Below are 16,086 nucleotides of genomic sequence, written 5' to 3'. Positions count from 1 at the left end.
CACCTAACAAATTTTGTGGCTTTGAAACGTCTTGAGAAAGAAAGAACTGGAATAATAACTGACTCATGATTAGGAAACTCCCTCCGATTTCAGCCACCTTGATTTGCTTATTATTGTTATTTTCTTTTTAATTTATAAGTCACTCTATTTTGAAAATCTTGGATTCAAAAATTGGGGACTACAGATTGCTTAAGAATGAGAGAATATGTTATATGTATTCTTATTATTGTACTTTGGATACAATCTTACTGTACAAGATATAATGCTTGATAATTTTTTGTGTAAAATGATAAATAAATAAATTGAAAAAAAATAGTATAAAGAAAGTTCAGAAACAAGCATTTCAATAATTCCTCAGTAAAATTCACAAGGATCCATGTTTCCTCTGCAAGATCATATTGTCTTTATATTGGTGCTAATCTGTCATTTTAAGATCTGAGATTGATGTGTAGCTAAATTGGATAAAATAGTATAACATCCTTTGTTTGAATCTGACTTTTGCACCACATGAGAATATGTAGAATTGGCCCACATATTAAACCAAGAATTGTTCCATTTTGGTCATCATATGGCAGTGATCTATCAAGAGACACTTTGGGAGCTAGATTTATTATTTCTGAAGTGCCAGTTGGTGAAACTGAAGAACTGACTACTGCAACCCACGTGATCAGATTGGCTACATTCCTACAAACCACCATTGCTCCTCGGCCTACTTCAAAGACTGACTTGTCTCTCTCTATTCCTTCTCTGTGCTATAGGATTGATTCCTTCTTGGTATTGTCTCTTGGGATATATCTCTCTGGGAAACATATTCCTAGCAACTGATCTTGCAGCCTCCCACCCTCTGAAGGTACCAATTACTCAGTTTCCAAATTGTTCAGCCTATGCTAACAGAACACCTGATTGGAAGAAGCCCTTTGAGAGAGAGTGAGGGGTTCTGAAGTCTGGACTGACTAGGGAAGGGATGAATCTGCACCATGCTCATGTGCTCCTACTACAGCTTTATATCTAGATGCCACCATAATGGAGGAATGAAAAATGCATGTCAACAGATTCTCAGATGGAAATCAGAGATTTGGCTATCAACTATTCATTTTTTTTTTTTTTTCTTTTTTTACCTGTTTTGAAAGGAAGTAAAGAATAATGACAATTTTGAAGTTGACATCTGTAGAGTGTCCTTCCATAGTCCTGCCTACATATATTCTTTTAGACAGACCGAGTGAAGGAAATTTTTAGATACACCGGTTTATCTGAAAATTGCTTTCCTTTCAATTACCTGGGCTTCTACAATTTATTATTGTAGCCTAGTTGATACAGAGTAGTAGAACTTGATCTATGCTTGCTTACTATTTTTTTCAGGAAGATATTTTGAAATGGATGGAATAGTTTTCTGCTTGGAGTAAATATATGCAAGAGTATTATACCACCAAATGACCTATTGCAGTGGTCTCAAATAGAGAATGACACAGGAAAAAAATCTGTCCCCGTCACTGCCCCGCCTGTCTCTGCCCCGCCGTCCCCTTCACCGCCCTGTCCCGGCAGCATCCATACAAGCCTCAGTACTGCAAGATTTAGCTTATTCCTTCCTTATAAATCAAAGTTCTGGCTGCTAAACTGGAGAAAGAGATGTTCAGCTGGCAGGGCTTTGTTTATAAATTTTTATCAACACAACTAATACTACTTTATCCTAAAGCAAAAAAAGAAAATAAATAAATATAATTTTTTTTTTTCTACCTTCGTTGTCTGGTTTCTGCTTTCCGAATCTTCTCATTCAATTCCTTCCATCCACTGTCTGTCTTCTCTCTGCGCCTTACATTTGCTCTGTTACTGTGCCTCTCCCTTCACCCCCCCCCCCATTAGTCTGGCACCCATCTTCTTCCCTCCGCTCCCCCATAGTCTGGCATCTCTGTCTTCTTCCCTTCCAGCGTCTTCTTCCCACTCTCTCTCTTCCCCATTCCCTTCAGCATCTTCTCCCCACTCTCTCTTCCCCATTTCCCAGCATCTTCTCCCTACTCTCTCTTCACCATTTCCCAGCGTCTTCTCCCCACTTCCTCCACCCCACCTTCCCCATGTCCCTTCAGTGTTTGTTTTTCTCCACCCCACCTTTCTTCCCTTTCTCCCTCCCTTCCCCTTACTTTCGCGGCAGGCAAGTTCTAAATATATTTCCTACCAGCAGCCAGAGTGTTGAAATTGCATATGGCTGCAGGAAAGATTATCTCTGATGCAACTTCTGGTTGCGTCATAGATGACCTTTACGGCAGCCACACATAATTTCAATGCTCCGGCTGCTGGTAAGAAGCACATTTAGAGAAATTCCTGCCACGAAGGTATGGCAGGGAGGGAGATGCTTGGGCAGCGGCGATCAGGCTCAGGCAGCGGCGGCGATCAGGATTGAGGCAGGGAAGGAGATGCTTGGGCGGCGGCGGCAATCAGGTGACGGCTATCAGTATGGAGGAAGGGAGATGCTTGGGCAGCGGCGATCAGGCTCAGGCAGCGGCGGCGATCAGAATTGAGGCAGGGAGGGAGATGCTTGGGCGGCGGTGGCAATCGGGTGACGGCTATCAGTATGGAGGAAAGGAGCACGGTTGGTGACCGCGCGTGTTTCCTCCCTTCACTGCGGAGACAAGGCCATTCACCACTCCACGGGGCAGTGAATGGCCTTCTCCCCTTACCTGCAGTGACTACTTTCTTTCTCTCCCCCGTTTCGGCAGGTTATGGATAACAACCACTGTGTCATTCTCTAGTCTCAAACTCAAACCTTTTGCAGGGCCACATTTTGGATTTGTAGGTACTTGGAGGGCCTCAGAAAAAATAGGTAATGTTTTATTAAAGAAATGACAACTTTGCATGAGGTAAAACTTGTTATAGTTTATAAATCTTTTCTTTTGGATAAGTCTTAAAAATAATAATATTGTAATTTATAGCTAAAGAGACATATGATCAAGAAAATGTTTTATTTTACTTTGTGATTATGATAAACATACCGAGGGCCTCAAGACCACTGACCTATTGTGTCACGTTTGGCATGCTAAATTGGCAGTAATGAAAGTCTTAAATTCTCTAATGCTAATCTATACCATACTCCCTTCCCTCGCTGCCATTTCTACCTACTCTCACTCCATATGCTTCAGTTTTTCCCATTATACTCATATCCTTCCATCGCCATCATATATTCCTTGTTTCTCTCATTCTCCTTTCATAATCTTCCATTTTCTGCATCACTTCTACAGAACATGCCTTTCACCTGCCTCCTATTCCAGATTCAGTTCATATAAGATACTTAAGATGTATCTTATATTAGGAAAGATTTATTTTATTGTGTGCCCTAAATTTATAAATTTTCTGAATTGCTATTAAAAAATTTTAAGGATAGAACTTTATAGTAGAAGTTCCGACAAAGACACTGCTGAGCAAATCTGTTTTCTGACATGCATGCAGTCAGAATATCAGTTAGCACCTCTTGTTTGATAAATGACTAGATGGCCTTTACATTGCACCTATGCTGCTCTGGCAAAAATGTTGAATCTGCAGAATTCAGAGAAAGATATGAGAAATAGCACTGAAGTTGAGAGATCTGATTGCTTAACTGAAAATGAAAATTTCTCCTGGGTTACTGTTTTAGTCTGGAGTTAATTGAAATGTTGTTTTCTTTTACATGATTTGTGCTGAAGTAATGAACGATATGTTTCTATACAAATAATGCTTATTTCATTAACTAGGTTTACTGAGAGTTTTAGGTTGCAGTTTTTGGAGTTATTTACATATTTTTTACTCTGGTATTTGTGCTATTTCATACTATTTAGGATTCTTATTTTGTGTGCAGAAAAATATGCGCATACAGGTATGTGTGCAAAGAAAAGCATATACAAGGTGCTACCCAAAAATTCAGGGAATTCAATTGTAAAATAAATTGCTTACCGAAACTAGTTTTCATTGTTAAAAGCTACAGTCTCAGCACCTTGGGGTTGTTGGTTCAAACCCATGATGCTCCTTGTGACCCTGGGCAAGTCAAGTAATTCCCCCCCCCCCCCCATTGCCCCAGGTACATTAGATAGATTGTGAGCTTGCTGGGACAGACAGGGAAAATGCTTGAGTGCCTGAATAAATTCACGTAAACCATTCTGAGCTCCCTTGGGAGAACTGTATAGAAAATTGAATAAATAAAATATTTTCTGTTTAGATGTTTTCTTTGATGATGGGTGAATTTCTAAAAATTGCTAAAGTTTTTGTAATGTCTAAACAACTGTTTTCAGTGCAATAGGAATGATATGCTGAACCTCAGGATACTCTTCCATTCTCGCAAGCATACTGCGGAAAGATGTCAGTCACAGTTTTTGAAACCTCTTCCTCCCAGGAGCCTGTTGTCCCCTTCAGTTTCTTTTTCTGCAGGCGAGCATAAAAGGTGTCTTCTGACCTGCTCAGTTTATTTCTTTTTATTTTGCAATAGTTTTTCGATCTAGCTAGTCTTTTTTGTGAAATCAGAGATCCCTTTTGATAAGGGTCTACTCTGCCTGCATGGTGAGGAACAGATTTAAAATCTTCAGCTGGCAGGTGTATTCTTCAGGGACTTGTTTCAGCCTGCCTGCTGAAGATTAGTGGAGCTCAGGTTCCATTCCCCTGGTGTTTATTCACCCTTTTGACTTGGCCAGGGGCTGGAGCACAGACTGTTTAAGTGCTAATAGCATTCCTCCAGGGCACTCAAGGTGCTGGCTGCTTTTTGTTTCCCTCATCTTTTTTGTGAGAGGTCTGTGAGGTTGAGGGTTGGTCTGTGAAATTCTGATTGGCAGTCCAAAGATCTCAACAAGTGGCTGAGTGACTGGAAGCAAAAGGCCTCTCCTAGAACAGCTACACCTGGGAGGAGCTGAAGCATGCAGGAGCAGCACCATTTTCCCAGCACATGGTCTGTGAGTGAGGCTGTGACAGCCTGTGGGAAAAATTGTGTGTGTGTGTAGGGGAGGGGGGGGGGGGTCCTTCAAAAGCTGTTTTTAAGGCCGAGTTTGTCTGCCAGAGGCATGCATACAGACGTTTTAGGGGCAAATTACAAACCACCTGTCACAGCCAGCGCCTACATCATTGGTTGTGGCCTCATAGATGTAGTGCCCTGGTCAGTGGCACATTTCCTGCTACTTCAAAATATGCTATTGTCTCATTGGTCTCCCCAGAGATAACTCCCTACAGGCCCTTCTATCCTGGACCAAGTAGGCTGCACAGCATGAGCTATGGCTCCTCTCACAGTCTCTAGTAAAAGGAATTCCACTTCAGAATGATTCCTGGGTCAATGTATGCCAGCTTGTCAGCTGGAGAGGGAGAATTGGGGAGGGGTGACCTTCAGTGGTTGCCTGGTGCAAGGAACTGGACACCATCCTATGTCAGCTGGCAGGGAGACACCAGAAGCACATCACTACAACTAGAGGCAAAACTACTGTTTACTTGGGCAAAAAACCACCTGCTGGCCATCATGGCTGCTCACGTGGCCAGGGTGGACAATGTGCAAGTGGACTACTTTAGCAGACAGAATTAAACCTGGGAGAGTGGTCGTTGGTCCTGTGGGCGTTCCAAGACATTTTTGGACATCGGTGTCCAACATTCGATTTGATGACAACAGCACGCAACAAGAAAGTACTTCATTTTTTCAGCCAAAGATATGAGACTGGAAGTGCAGGGCTGGACGCTTTGATGCAACCATGACTGAAGTCCAGACTGTTATAAGTGCTTCCTCCATAGCCCCTGATAGACTTTGTGGTCCATCACATAACATCTGGGTGATCCTCATGGCCCCGGATTGGCCCAGGCATCCTTTGGTATGCGGAACTGATACGCCTACAAATGGATGAATGTCTCCTACTCCAGGTGTATCCGGACTTGCTCACACAGGGGGCCAGTTGCTCTAGGAGTTGCAGGTCATTTTAGCCTTATGGCTTGGTTCTTGAGTGCATGATGCTAGCCAAGAAAGGATATTCAAAAGTGGTCATTACTATCCTACTGAAGGCCAGGAAACCATCCATTCTTTCAGCATATGCCAAGGCATGGGATACTTTTCAGCACTGGTGCAATAAGAAGAATCTGGAGCCTAATAAAGCCTCAGTATTGTTGGTACTGGCTTTCCTTCAAGGTGGCCTGGACAAGGGATTAGCAGTGGTGTCCCTTAAGGTGCAGATGGCTGGCCTGGCTTTCTTTAGAGGCAGAGAGAAGCAAATCTCCCTGGCTGCTCACCCAGGCATTATTAGATTTCTACTGATCAAAGATCCATTCCCTTCCTGGAATCTCAACATCATGTTAGAGGGTCTTCGGAGGATCCCATATGAGCCTTTGACGAAATCTTCTCTCATGGATCTTACTATCAAAGTGATGTTCCTGGTTGCAATTATCTCGTCAAGAAGAATCTCAGAACTGCAAGCTTTGTCATGCAGGGAACCATTTCTGAGGATAATAGAAATGAGAGTGACCTTGCATACAGTATCTTCCTTTTTGCCAAAGGTTTCAGCATTTCACATCAGCCAGGAAGTTAGGTTACCAGCCTTTCAACCTATGGGTTCAAAGAAAAAAGACAAGGCTTTAAAGCTGCTGGATGTCCACAGAGTTCTCTTGCATTACCTGGAAGTGACTAATAAGTATTGTCTATCAGACCATCTCTTTGTCCTTACCAAGCCAAGGCAGACCAACCTCCAAGGCCACCATTTCCCAGTGGATTTGGACAACAATTTCTTTCATTTACATTGTCTGCAGAAAACAACCATCTGTGTCATTGAAAGCACATTCAACCGGAGGAGTAGCCGCCTCATGGGCAGAATCAAGGGTGATATTGCTGGAGGAGATATGTAGATCTGCAACATGTTCTTCCCTATATGCTTTCACTAAATTCTATAGGGTGGATGTGGCAGTGCAAGAGGATTCTGCTTTTGGATCTTCAGTACTGAAAGCAGTCTTACCTCTCCCATTCAGGACTTCAGGAACTGCTTAGCATACCATTCCTATTGCATTGGAAATGAGATTAGGTTCTTAGCTTGATAATATATTTTCCGCTAGATAGGAATGGTATGCTGAACCCCCCCACCCAATAATTTCTGATGTGCCTGTTTTTGCCTTATGCTTCATGGTTCTCTTCATAGCTAAGACTTCTCTGCCAGTCGAATTATGGGTTTGTCCCTCCTTCTCCTGTCTTTTACTCTAGAACTCTTGCATGCTTTGGAATGAACTTAAGGGACAGGAAACACTTGGGAGAAGGAGGAGGTATCAAAAGCTGTGATTGACATCTTTCTGCAGTATGTTTGTGAAAATGGACAGAGTACCCTAAGGTTCAGCATACCATTTCTTTTTAAACTAAACTAAACCTTAAGTTTGTATACCGCATCATCTCCATAAAGATAGAGCTTGGCACGGTTTACAGGTAAATTCAATAAATGAGGTAAGGACATAATAAGAAATAAGAGGTTATGAAGAGGATAGCTAGCTTTACATTTTAAATAGGTAGCTTTACGTTTTGGAGAAAAGCCAGATTTTCAGATGCTTTCAGAATAATTGGAATCAGCCTAGATTCAGCAGCGGGGCAGGGAGGTTATTCCAAATCTCAGTGAATTTGAAGAAAAGGGATTTCCCTAATTTACCTGCATACATGATCCCTTTTAACAAGAGGAAGGATAGTTTGAGTTTGTGGGCGGATCTGGTAGTGTCAGGTCTCGAAGAATTCCAGGATAGTGGAATTAGGGGAGGAAGAATGCCATGTAGGATCTTGAATATTAGGCAGGTACATTTAAAGTGAATCCTAGAAATCACCAAAAAGCAGTGAAGTTTTGACAGAAGCGGGGAAACATGGTCAAATTTGCTTTTTGCGAAGATCAATCTAGCTGCAGTGTTCTGGATCTGCTGAATAATAATAATAATAATAATAACAGTTTATATACCGCAGGACCGTGAAGTTCTATGCGGTTTACAATGATTAAAAAGATGCTACAAATTGAGTGGAACATACATAGTTAGAGATTAGTGGCTAACAGTTTAGGGATCAGATTTAAGGGAGAGATTGTGATGGGAGCAATTCTCCAGATTCGTTACCTAGGTACTTCAAGAACAGGTATGTTTTTAGGTGTTTCCTAAATTCGCCATAGTTATTTGCGTGTATAATTAGTTTTTCCAGGTCTTTGCCCCATAAGGCTGCTTGATACGATAGAAGATGTTGATGGTGTTTCTTAAATTTACATCCTCTAGCCGATGGGGAGACAAACTGCAGGTGTGTACTCCTCTTATGTCTGTTGGTTGAGAAGGAAAAGATGTCTGTTATATATTTAGGGACTAGACCGGATAGTACCTTGAAGCAGAGACATCCCAGCTTGAACTTCACACGTGCCTCCATTGGCAGTCAGTGTAGGAGTTGGTAGGCAGGGGTAATGTGATCGGACTTCTTCAACCCAAAGATCAACCTGACTGCCGCATTTTGTACCAGTTGTAGTCTCTGCATGTTCTTCTGGGAGACTGCCAGATGGGCAATGTTACAATAATCGAGATGGCTTAGTATTAGGACTTGTACCAGAATTCTGAATGATGTAGCGTCGAAGTATGCTTTAATGGACCTAAGTTTCCAGAGAGTAAAAAAACCCTTTCTGACTAGGGAGTCCACTTGGTCTTTCATGGTTAGGTCTTGGTCCAGAATTACCCCCAGAACCTTCATAGTAGGTTGAATAGGGTAGCTGAGATTGTTGATGCCTAGTGGAGTTGTAGTGACAGGTGGGTGTGGCGAGGCTATGAAGAATTTAGTTTTTTCTGAGTTAAGCTTCAGTCTGAATTCTGTGGTCCATTGTTCCATCAGGTTTAGTGCTTCTGTTGCCATGGAAGTAGTTTCAGAGGGAGAAGTAGTGAATGGGATAATGATTGTGAAGTCATCTGCGTAACTAAATAATTTTATACCCCGCTGGGCCAGCTGCACGCCTAGTGATGACATGTAGACGTTGAAGAGCAGAGGGGATAATGGAGACCCCTGTGGAACGCCAGATGAGTTTCTCCAGGTTTTAGAGAGGTTGTGATTAAAACATACTTGATAGGTGCGGGACATAAGGAATCCTCGGAACCAGTCAAATACCTCTCCTCCGATGCCGATTGCGTCTAAGCATTGTAGCAATTTCTCATGATCCACCAGGTCAAAGGCTGAGCTCATGTCAAATTGCATGATTAGGGCGTTATGGCCCTTGCTGAATAAGGAGCGTATGTAATCCAGGGTCGCCGCGATTACTGTCTCGGTGCTAACAGAGGTCTGAAGCCAGATTGGGTTTCATGTGGTAGAGAAAACTGGTCGAGGTAGTCCATCAACTGGGTATGTACTAGACCTTCCATTATTTTTACGAAGAATGGAATGGATGCTACCGGTCTATAGTTGGTTACTGATGTTAAGGGTTGTTTACGATTTTTTGGAATTGGGGTGATTATAATGTGACCGTTATTAGTTAGGAATTTTCCATTTTTGAAATTGTTGGTCAAGATAGCTCCACACTGTTAGTTTAAAGTCTAATGGGGCTGCTTTCATAATGCCAGGGGGATAGGGATCTAGAATGCAGTGTGATTTAGAATACTTGTTATAGATATTGATGAAATTATTCCATTTTAGATCCTGAAAGGAGTTCCAAATCATATCCACTGGTATTTCATTTCCGTGTATGCTGGCTATTTGATGTGCATGTATGTTGTTTGTCGGACAGTTGTTCCTTAGGTTTATAATTTTTGAATCAAAATGCTGTGCTAGATCGTTTGCTGACGGTAGTGTCGTATCGTGGATGGATTGATTGTGACGTGTGGTGTCAAATAAATTTGTAACCAAGTTGAACAGTTCTTTAGTGTTGATTCCTTTCAAACTCATATTGGATGTATTAATTTTGGATGAGTAGAATGCTTTTCGTTTTTCTTTTATCAATTGTTTGTAGTCCTTTATGTTGGATCTCCAATTGTTCCGGTCTGATATTTCTCTCGTTTTATTCCAGATCCTTTCTAGTCGTCTTACTAATTGTTTCATTTTTAATAGCTCAGAGTCGAACCATTTATTATATTTATTTGAGCAGTTTTTACTATTTCGTTTAGGGGCAATTTTATCTAAAATGGATGTGCTTGTTTTCGTCCAATATTCCCAAAAATCATCCCCTTCTTCTATTTCCTCACGTAATTCATAATGTGCCCAGTATTCCTCTGGATTGATATGGCCCCTTGTGAGATGATCTTTTTTTATCTTTGGGTAAGTTTTTGCTTTTGGGTGATTCCAGATTAAGTTAAAGTAGTAGGTGAAATGGTCGGACCAGATATCGTGGCACCAGATACCGTCAGATAAAGAAATAGAAGGATCTAGGATCTCCTTTGTGGACATAGCTACCAAATCTAATTGATGGCCTTTTTCGTGTGTTTGTGTGGGTAAAGGGAGATTGTAATTGAGTGAGGATAGGAAGTTTTTAAAATCTTTCGCGTCTGGATTGCCCTCGTTCTCTAAATGTAGGTTTACGTCTCCTGCTATAATATTGTAAGACGGAGTAATTGAATTATGTAAAATGAATTCGTAGAAGTCCTCTCTGGCTTTTGACCAGCTTTTTGGCGGGACATAAAATAGAATGCAGGAGAGGGATTCTTCTAGATCCTTGTTACTAATTTTGCAGGCTAGTGTTTCTAACTGGTTGGTTATCTTGGAATCTACTAAGTTCAGTTCGAGTTCTTCCTTAAGGATGACTGCCAATCCTCTCCCTCTCCTGTCTTCGCGATTTAACATGTGAATTTTATAGTTATCTGGTATAAGGTCATTTAATATTGGATCCTCTTCAAACAGTAGCCAAGTTTCCGTTAGAAAGAGGCAAGCTAATTGCTTGCTGATGATCCAATATTTGATTAAGAAAGCTTTATTCCTTACCGATCTAGTGTTGAGGTAAGCGCAGGGAACAGAAGTGTTTGTGATGGGTCTGGTGAGTGTGGTGATTTTGATAGGTTTTACTTCCCTTGTCCTCTTTTTGAGGGATCGATGTTGTCTGCTGTTGCTTGTGATTACTTTAATATGATTTACTCTTTCTTCCTGTTGATTGATTAGAAGCCTAATGGGTGTGTCAGGGTAAAGGACAGAGTGAAGTTTTGGATGGAGTGAGATAACATCCTTAATGTTATTGCTTATTAGATAGATCAATAGGATCCATAGGAGATTGTTTGCCAATTGTTTGCCAATTGTTATGATTCCTTCCTGTGGAAATTGTTATGTTGGTTTCCTGTCGTTTCAGTAGTAAGTTTGGTATAGAGATTGCGGGGGGGGGGGGGCGTCAGGAGGCGGAGTTGGACTCCCACGCCGACCCAATCTCTCTCCCCTGCCACGGGACGCTGGGTCTTGGTAGGGGCAGCTCCCGATAGCAGTGGAGCTGCCCTGTGGTGGAAAAAGTGTGTTCGAGGCCGCGGGGGGGGGGGGGGGGGCGCGTCAGGAGGCGGAGCTGGACTCTCACGCCGACCCGGTCTCTCTCCCCTGCTGCGGGACGCTGGGTCTTGGTAGGGGCAGCTCCCAATAGCAGTGGAGCTGCTCTGTGGTGGAAAAAGTGTGTTTGAGGCCGCGGGGAGGGGCATTGGTAGGCGGAGCTGGACTACCACGCCGACCCGGTCTCTCTCCCCTGCCGCAGGATGCGTGCTCTCCTGCTGGTTCAGGAGGGGGGCGGAGCAGTGCTCCCACGCTCCTCTTCACTGTGCGGTGGCCGAAGGAAAATGGCCCAGTGCTGCTGTGCTAAAGAGCGTGCTCTCCTGCTGGTTCAGGAGGGGCGCGGAGCAGGGCTCCCACGCTCTTCTCCACTGTGCGGTGGTCAAAGAAAAATGGCCCGGTGCTGCTGTGCTAAAGAGCATGCTCTCCTACTGGTTCAGGAGGGGGCGGAGCAGGGCTCCCACGCTCCTCTCCACTGTGTGGTGGTAGAAGAAAAATGGCCCGGTGCTGCTGTGCTAAAGAGCATGCTCTCCTGCTGGTTCAGGAGGGGGCGGAGCAGGGCTCCCACGCTCCTCTCCACTGTGTGGTGGCCGAAGGAAAATGGCCCGGTGCTGCTGTGCAAGAGCATGCTCTCCTGCTGGTTCAGGAGGGGGGCGGAGCAGGGCTCCCACGCTCCTCTCCACTGTGCAGTGGGTGAAGGAAGTCTTTGAAGATTTTTATTGGAATTACAATAGTCCAGTCTGGAAAAAATAATTAATTGTACAAGGACAGCAAAATGTTGTTGGCGGAAGCAGGATCTCACTTTCCTCAACATGTGAAGACAAAAAAAACATTTTTTTTTTTACCAGAGAGTTGAGATGATAATTAAAGGAAAGTGTAGAGTCAATAATGATCCCCAAAACTTTGCATGAGAATTTGATCTTCAGTGTGGGACCAGAAGGTAGTGGAATGAGTGTGGGTAACTAATCTAATTTTGGGCCAAGCCAGAGTAGTTTTGTTTTGGACTCATTCAGATTCATTTGTACAGAGAAGGCCCAGGATTGGAGTTTCGTTATGCAAGCTGTTACATTTTCGGTGAGGTTAGTGAGGTTCAAATCTATCTCGAGAAGGACAAGGATGTCATCTGCATATGTAAATAGAATTTCAAAGGGAGATAGATGGAAGAATTTCAAAGAAGACATATAAATGATAAAAAGAATAGGAGACAGAGGTGATCCCTGGCGAACACCACATTGCGGACTCCAAGGAGAAGGCATGGTTCCATTCATGTTAACAATGTAAGAGCGGGATCGTAAAAATTTCGAGAACCAGTCTAAGACTGTGGAATCAATGCCTATCTCAGAAAGTTGGTAAATTAGGATATCGTGGTGGACAACATCAAAGGCCGCAGAAAGATTGAATTGTATTAGGATAGCAAACTTATTATGAGATTGAAGTTGTTGGATCTTTGAGATTAAAGAGGCCAGCAGGGATTCAGTGCTGAAATTGGGTTCTAAAGCCATATTGGCAAGGTAATAGAATGGATAATCTCTCTAAGTAAGATGAAAGCTGAGTGGATATAATTGCCTGAACCATTTTGGTTAGGAGAGGAATATTTGCTATAGGACGATAGCTGGAAGGGGGAGGATGAGTCTAGATCAGCTTTTTTCAGAAGTGGGCTCAGGGCAATGTGTCCCATTTGTATGGAAAATAGGCCAGATAGTAAGGCTGGGTTGATAAGTCTGGTGAGAGATGAAATAACCTGTGCGGGAATTTTCTCGTAAAGGTAGGAAGGGAACAGGTCCAGGGCACATTTGTAGGATCTTAATTTGTGGCACAGTTTAGAGACCTGGGCTTCGGATACATGCTCATAGACTGTCCAGGATCTGTCTACTGGGATAGGGTTAGTGTTGCTGGGCACCAGAGAATTGTAAGTGACTGTTGATGGAAAAGAACTTCTGGAAAATTTTTACTGGAAAATATATTATCAAGTTAAAAACCTAATCTCTTTTTTACATTCAAGAATTAAAAAGTAACTAAAATAACAAATAACTTTCATTAAACAAGTAATTAGTAACTATAATCTTTTGCTTCTTTCTTAAAGTATCTAGTAACTTTATACATTATTTTTATAAAGTAAGTTGCTCAGCACTGGCAACCTAATTGTGTGGCAATTCTAGTCATCCTAATTCTGCAACTAGAAGAAATCTTGTTCTATTTTTGCAGTCTGGAGTTTGAGACCTCCAAGAATATATTTAATCAAATTTTTAGATGGCTAAGTGGGCATGAATTTTAGAATTGCTCCACTTGATATGGACTTGACCATATGTTGTCTTTTTTTAAAAAGGCACAATTATGGACATTTCACATAAGTGTCCTGTTATACAATTAACCCCAAGAGCTTTTTGGCAGAGAGAGTGTCCAGTATTTTCCTTTTAAATGTCCATGCTAGATCACTCCAGACAAGTGAACTGTGACCCCTTGCCATGCCTCAGTATCTCTTTGGCTTCAGCAGATAGTGGATTTGTTTCAAGCTCCACCAGAATCTGGGCCTACAGCCTTCTCAGGAGCAGCCTACTCATATTCATTGCTTCATCTGTTAGAGCCAGAGAAATAGTGAGCAGCTGAAGATAGCACCAGCCCCTATAAGGGGAGTGAAGCAACTCTGAACAGCTTTTCTCTGACTCCCCTTGCTAGCAAGGGGCATAACTTGACTGATCTGGAAGGACTCAAATAAAATAAAATAAAAATTAAATCCAAATTTCACCTTATATGTCTGGATTTGTAGCATTTGGCTTATTGATATTTTTCAACATTTTTACCATTCTTATTTTGAAGGTGAGAGAAGCGGCCCAAGCCTTGTTGCTTGCAGAGCTGAGAAGAATTGGGCAGATAGGAAGAAAAGAAACTATTGATTCGTGGGCTCCTTATTTACCACAATATGTTGACAGTGTTATATCACGTAAGTAGGTTCTCATTTGTTTAAAAAGAATGAATAATTATAGACTACATGCCTTGTAAATAGGGGGGAGGGGTCTGGAGACCCAAGGGAACTTATTAGCTTTGTGTCCCCAATGGAAAGGGCAAGCTAACCTTTTACACTGACTTAGACCTGGTGGTTATCTACTTGGGTTGTGCTTCTTTCAAACTTCTCTTGGTCAGGGCGGAATAGCTGATATCCTTCTTATCAATTGTGGCACCGACGGACCCACTTATACGATGGCCCCGCACAGTGCTCAGGATAGCCGGCGTCTCATGTGCTTCCAGTAGAAGTTGGGAAGTCTTGCTGGTTTCTTAGTCATTCAGGAAATACCAAAAGAGTCAGGAACACAGAAGTTCAAAGCAAAAATAAAGTCTCAATTTATTGAGTTCACAAAACCCTGCATAGGTTTTAGTCCATTCTTTCCATGAACAAAAGCAAACAGGAACAAAAACTGGGTTGTTAAAGCAAACACCCCACACCTTCCTTCCAAGTATCACAGGCGAGTAGTTCCTTAAACTGTACTATATCAGTCTTAATGAGTCTGCCTTAGCAAGCAGGCAGGAATAAGGCTATAACACTTCCTTTAAAGCATGAAAGTGTTGCACCCAGGCCTGGATTGAAGCAGGCCGGGCCCCAACCAACTCAGAAGTAGCTGGTGGGGGAGGGGAGTAGTTGAATCCACTAATTTAAATCTGTGTTTAAACAGAATGCCACAAATGGCCCCACAATCCCTCCCAAGGATCTTGTGTGGATTCTCCCCACTTCTAACACCCCTGCACAAAGTCCTTATTGTAATTCCCTTAATCCTAAAAAGGGCAAACAGAAACAAACTTTCCAGAAAAATAAACTTGAATAAAGGTTTCCAGCTTCAAGCACCTTGCAGTGAGCCCAGCACTGCTCAAGGGCTCCACACAGGTGCCAACAGGTTCCAATAAACAAAACCCAAAAAGTTCAACAAGTTAAGCACAACAAAAAAGCAAAGGAATTGTACTTAGCTTTCCTCCATAGCACAAGATTCTGTATCCATGCTAGCGTCCATAAATTCCATGGACTCTGATTCAGCTGGCTGGTTGGCTTCAGAGACAGGGGCTGCATCTAGCATTTCAATATCCTGGAAATGCTGAGGTTCAGGAGAGCTCCCCTGCAAACCTCCTTCCTGGGCTGACCCAGGGCAGACTGTCTGATTCTTCCTCAGTGCTGCCTCAAGAGCACTGAGGCGACCACGCCCTGTTCTATGAGGGGGCAGGGCAACCTGCAGCTTCTGCTTAGATTTCCCAGGGCTTCTAATTAAGCCCTGCAGCTGTGTGTTAGCTGAGCTAGTGGAATTGTGCTGAGGCTGTTCCAGGCTGTTCCCCTCATAATCTTCACCTCCCCAGGGTTTTGTAAACTGGGTTTTAAATGGGAATGCAGAGCTTTCCTTATTGCTGGAGTCTAGCCTGTCACACTGGTTGGCCCTCTTTAAGGCCAGGCTAGGTTTAGGCAGAGCCTTCCCTGGCACAAGCCGAGCTTTAGGGCTAGGGTTGTGACACAATTTAGTTTGCTTTGTGCCAGTGTCTATCATGTGGGCTAATTCAGTTGCAGAAAACAACTCCTGCATCACTCTCCCTTTAACATTCATGTACATCTCTTGTTAACACTCTGCTGTTGCTTGTGGTAGTTTTATGTATTGGCCTCTAAATGTTATAAATATCACATTTCAAAATTAGAAGCT

At 42.7% G+C, this 16,086-nt stretch overlaps 1 protein-coding gene across 4 annotated transcripts in view; it reads left to right on the top strand.

Moving 5' to 3' along the window:
• WDR7 (WD repeat domain 7) overlaps positions 1-16,086 on the top strand; it is a 606,257-nt gene that overhangs the window by 193,286 nt on the left and 396,885 nt on the right. For all 4 annotated transcript variants that reach the window (XM_033933907.1, XM_033933932.1, XM_033933915.1 and 1 more), the window contains one exon: positions 14,231-14,354. In XM_033933907.1, the coding sequence (XP_033789798.1) occupies positions 14,231-14,354 (124 nt within the window). The remainder of the gene's footprint in view (positions 1-14,230; positions 14,355-16,086) is intronic.

The sequence above is a fragment of the Geotrypetes seraphini genome, chromosome 1 (genome assembly GCF_902459505.1).
Source record: "Geotrypetes seraphini chromosome 1, aGeoSer1.1, whole genome shotgun sequence".
NCBI classification, from domain to species: Eukaryota; Metazoa; Chordata; class Amphibia; order Gymnophiona; family Dermophiidae; genus Geotrypetes; species Geotrypetes seraphini.
This window is presented reverse-complemented; position numbering and strand designations above follow the sequence as displayed.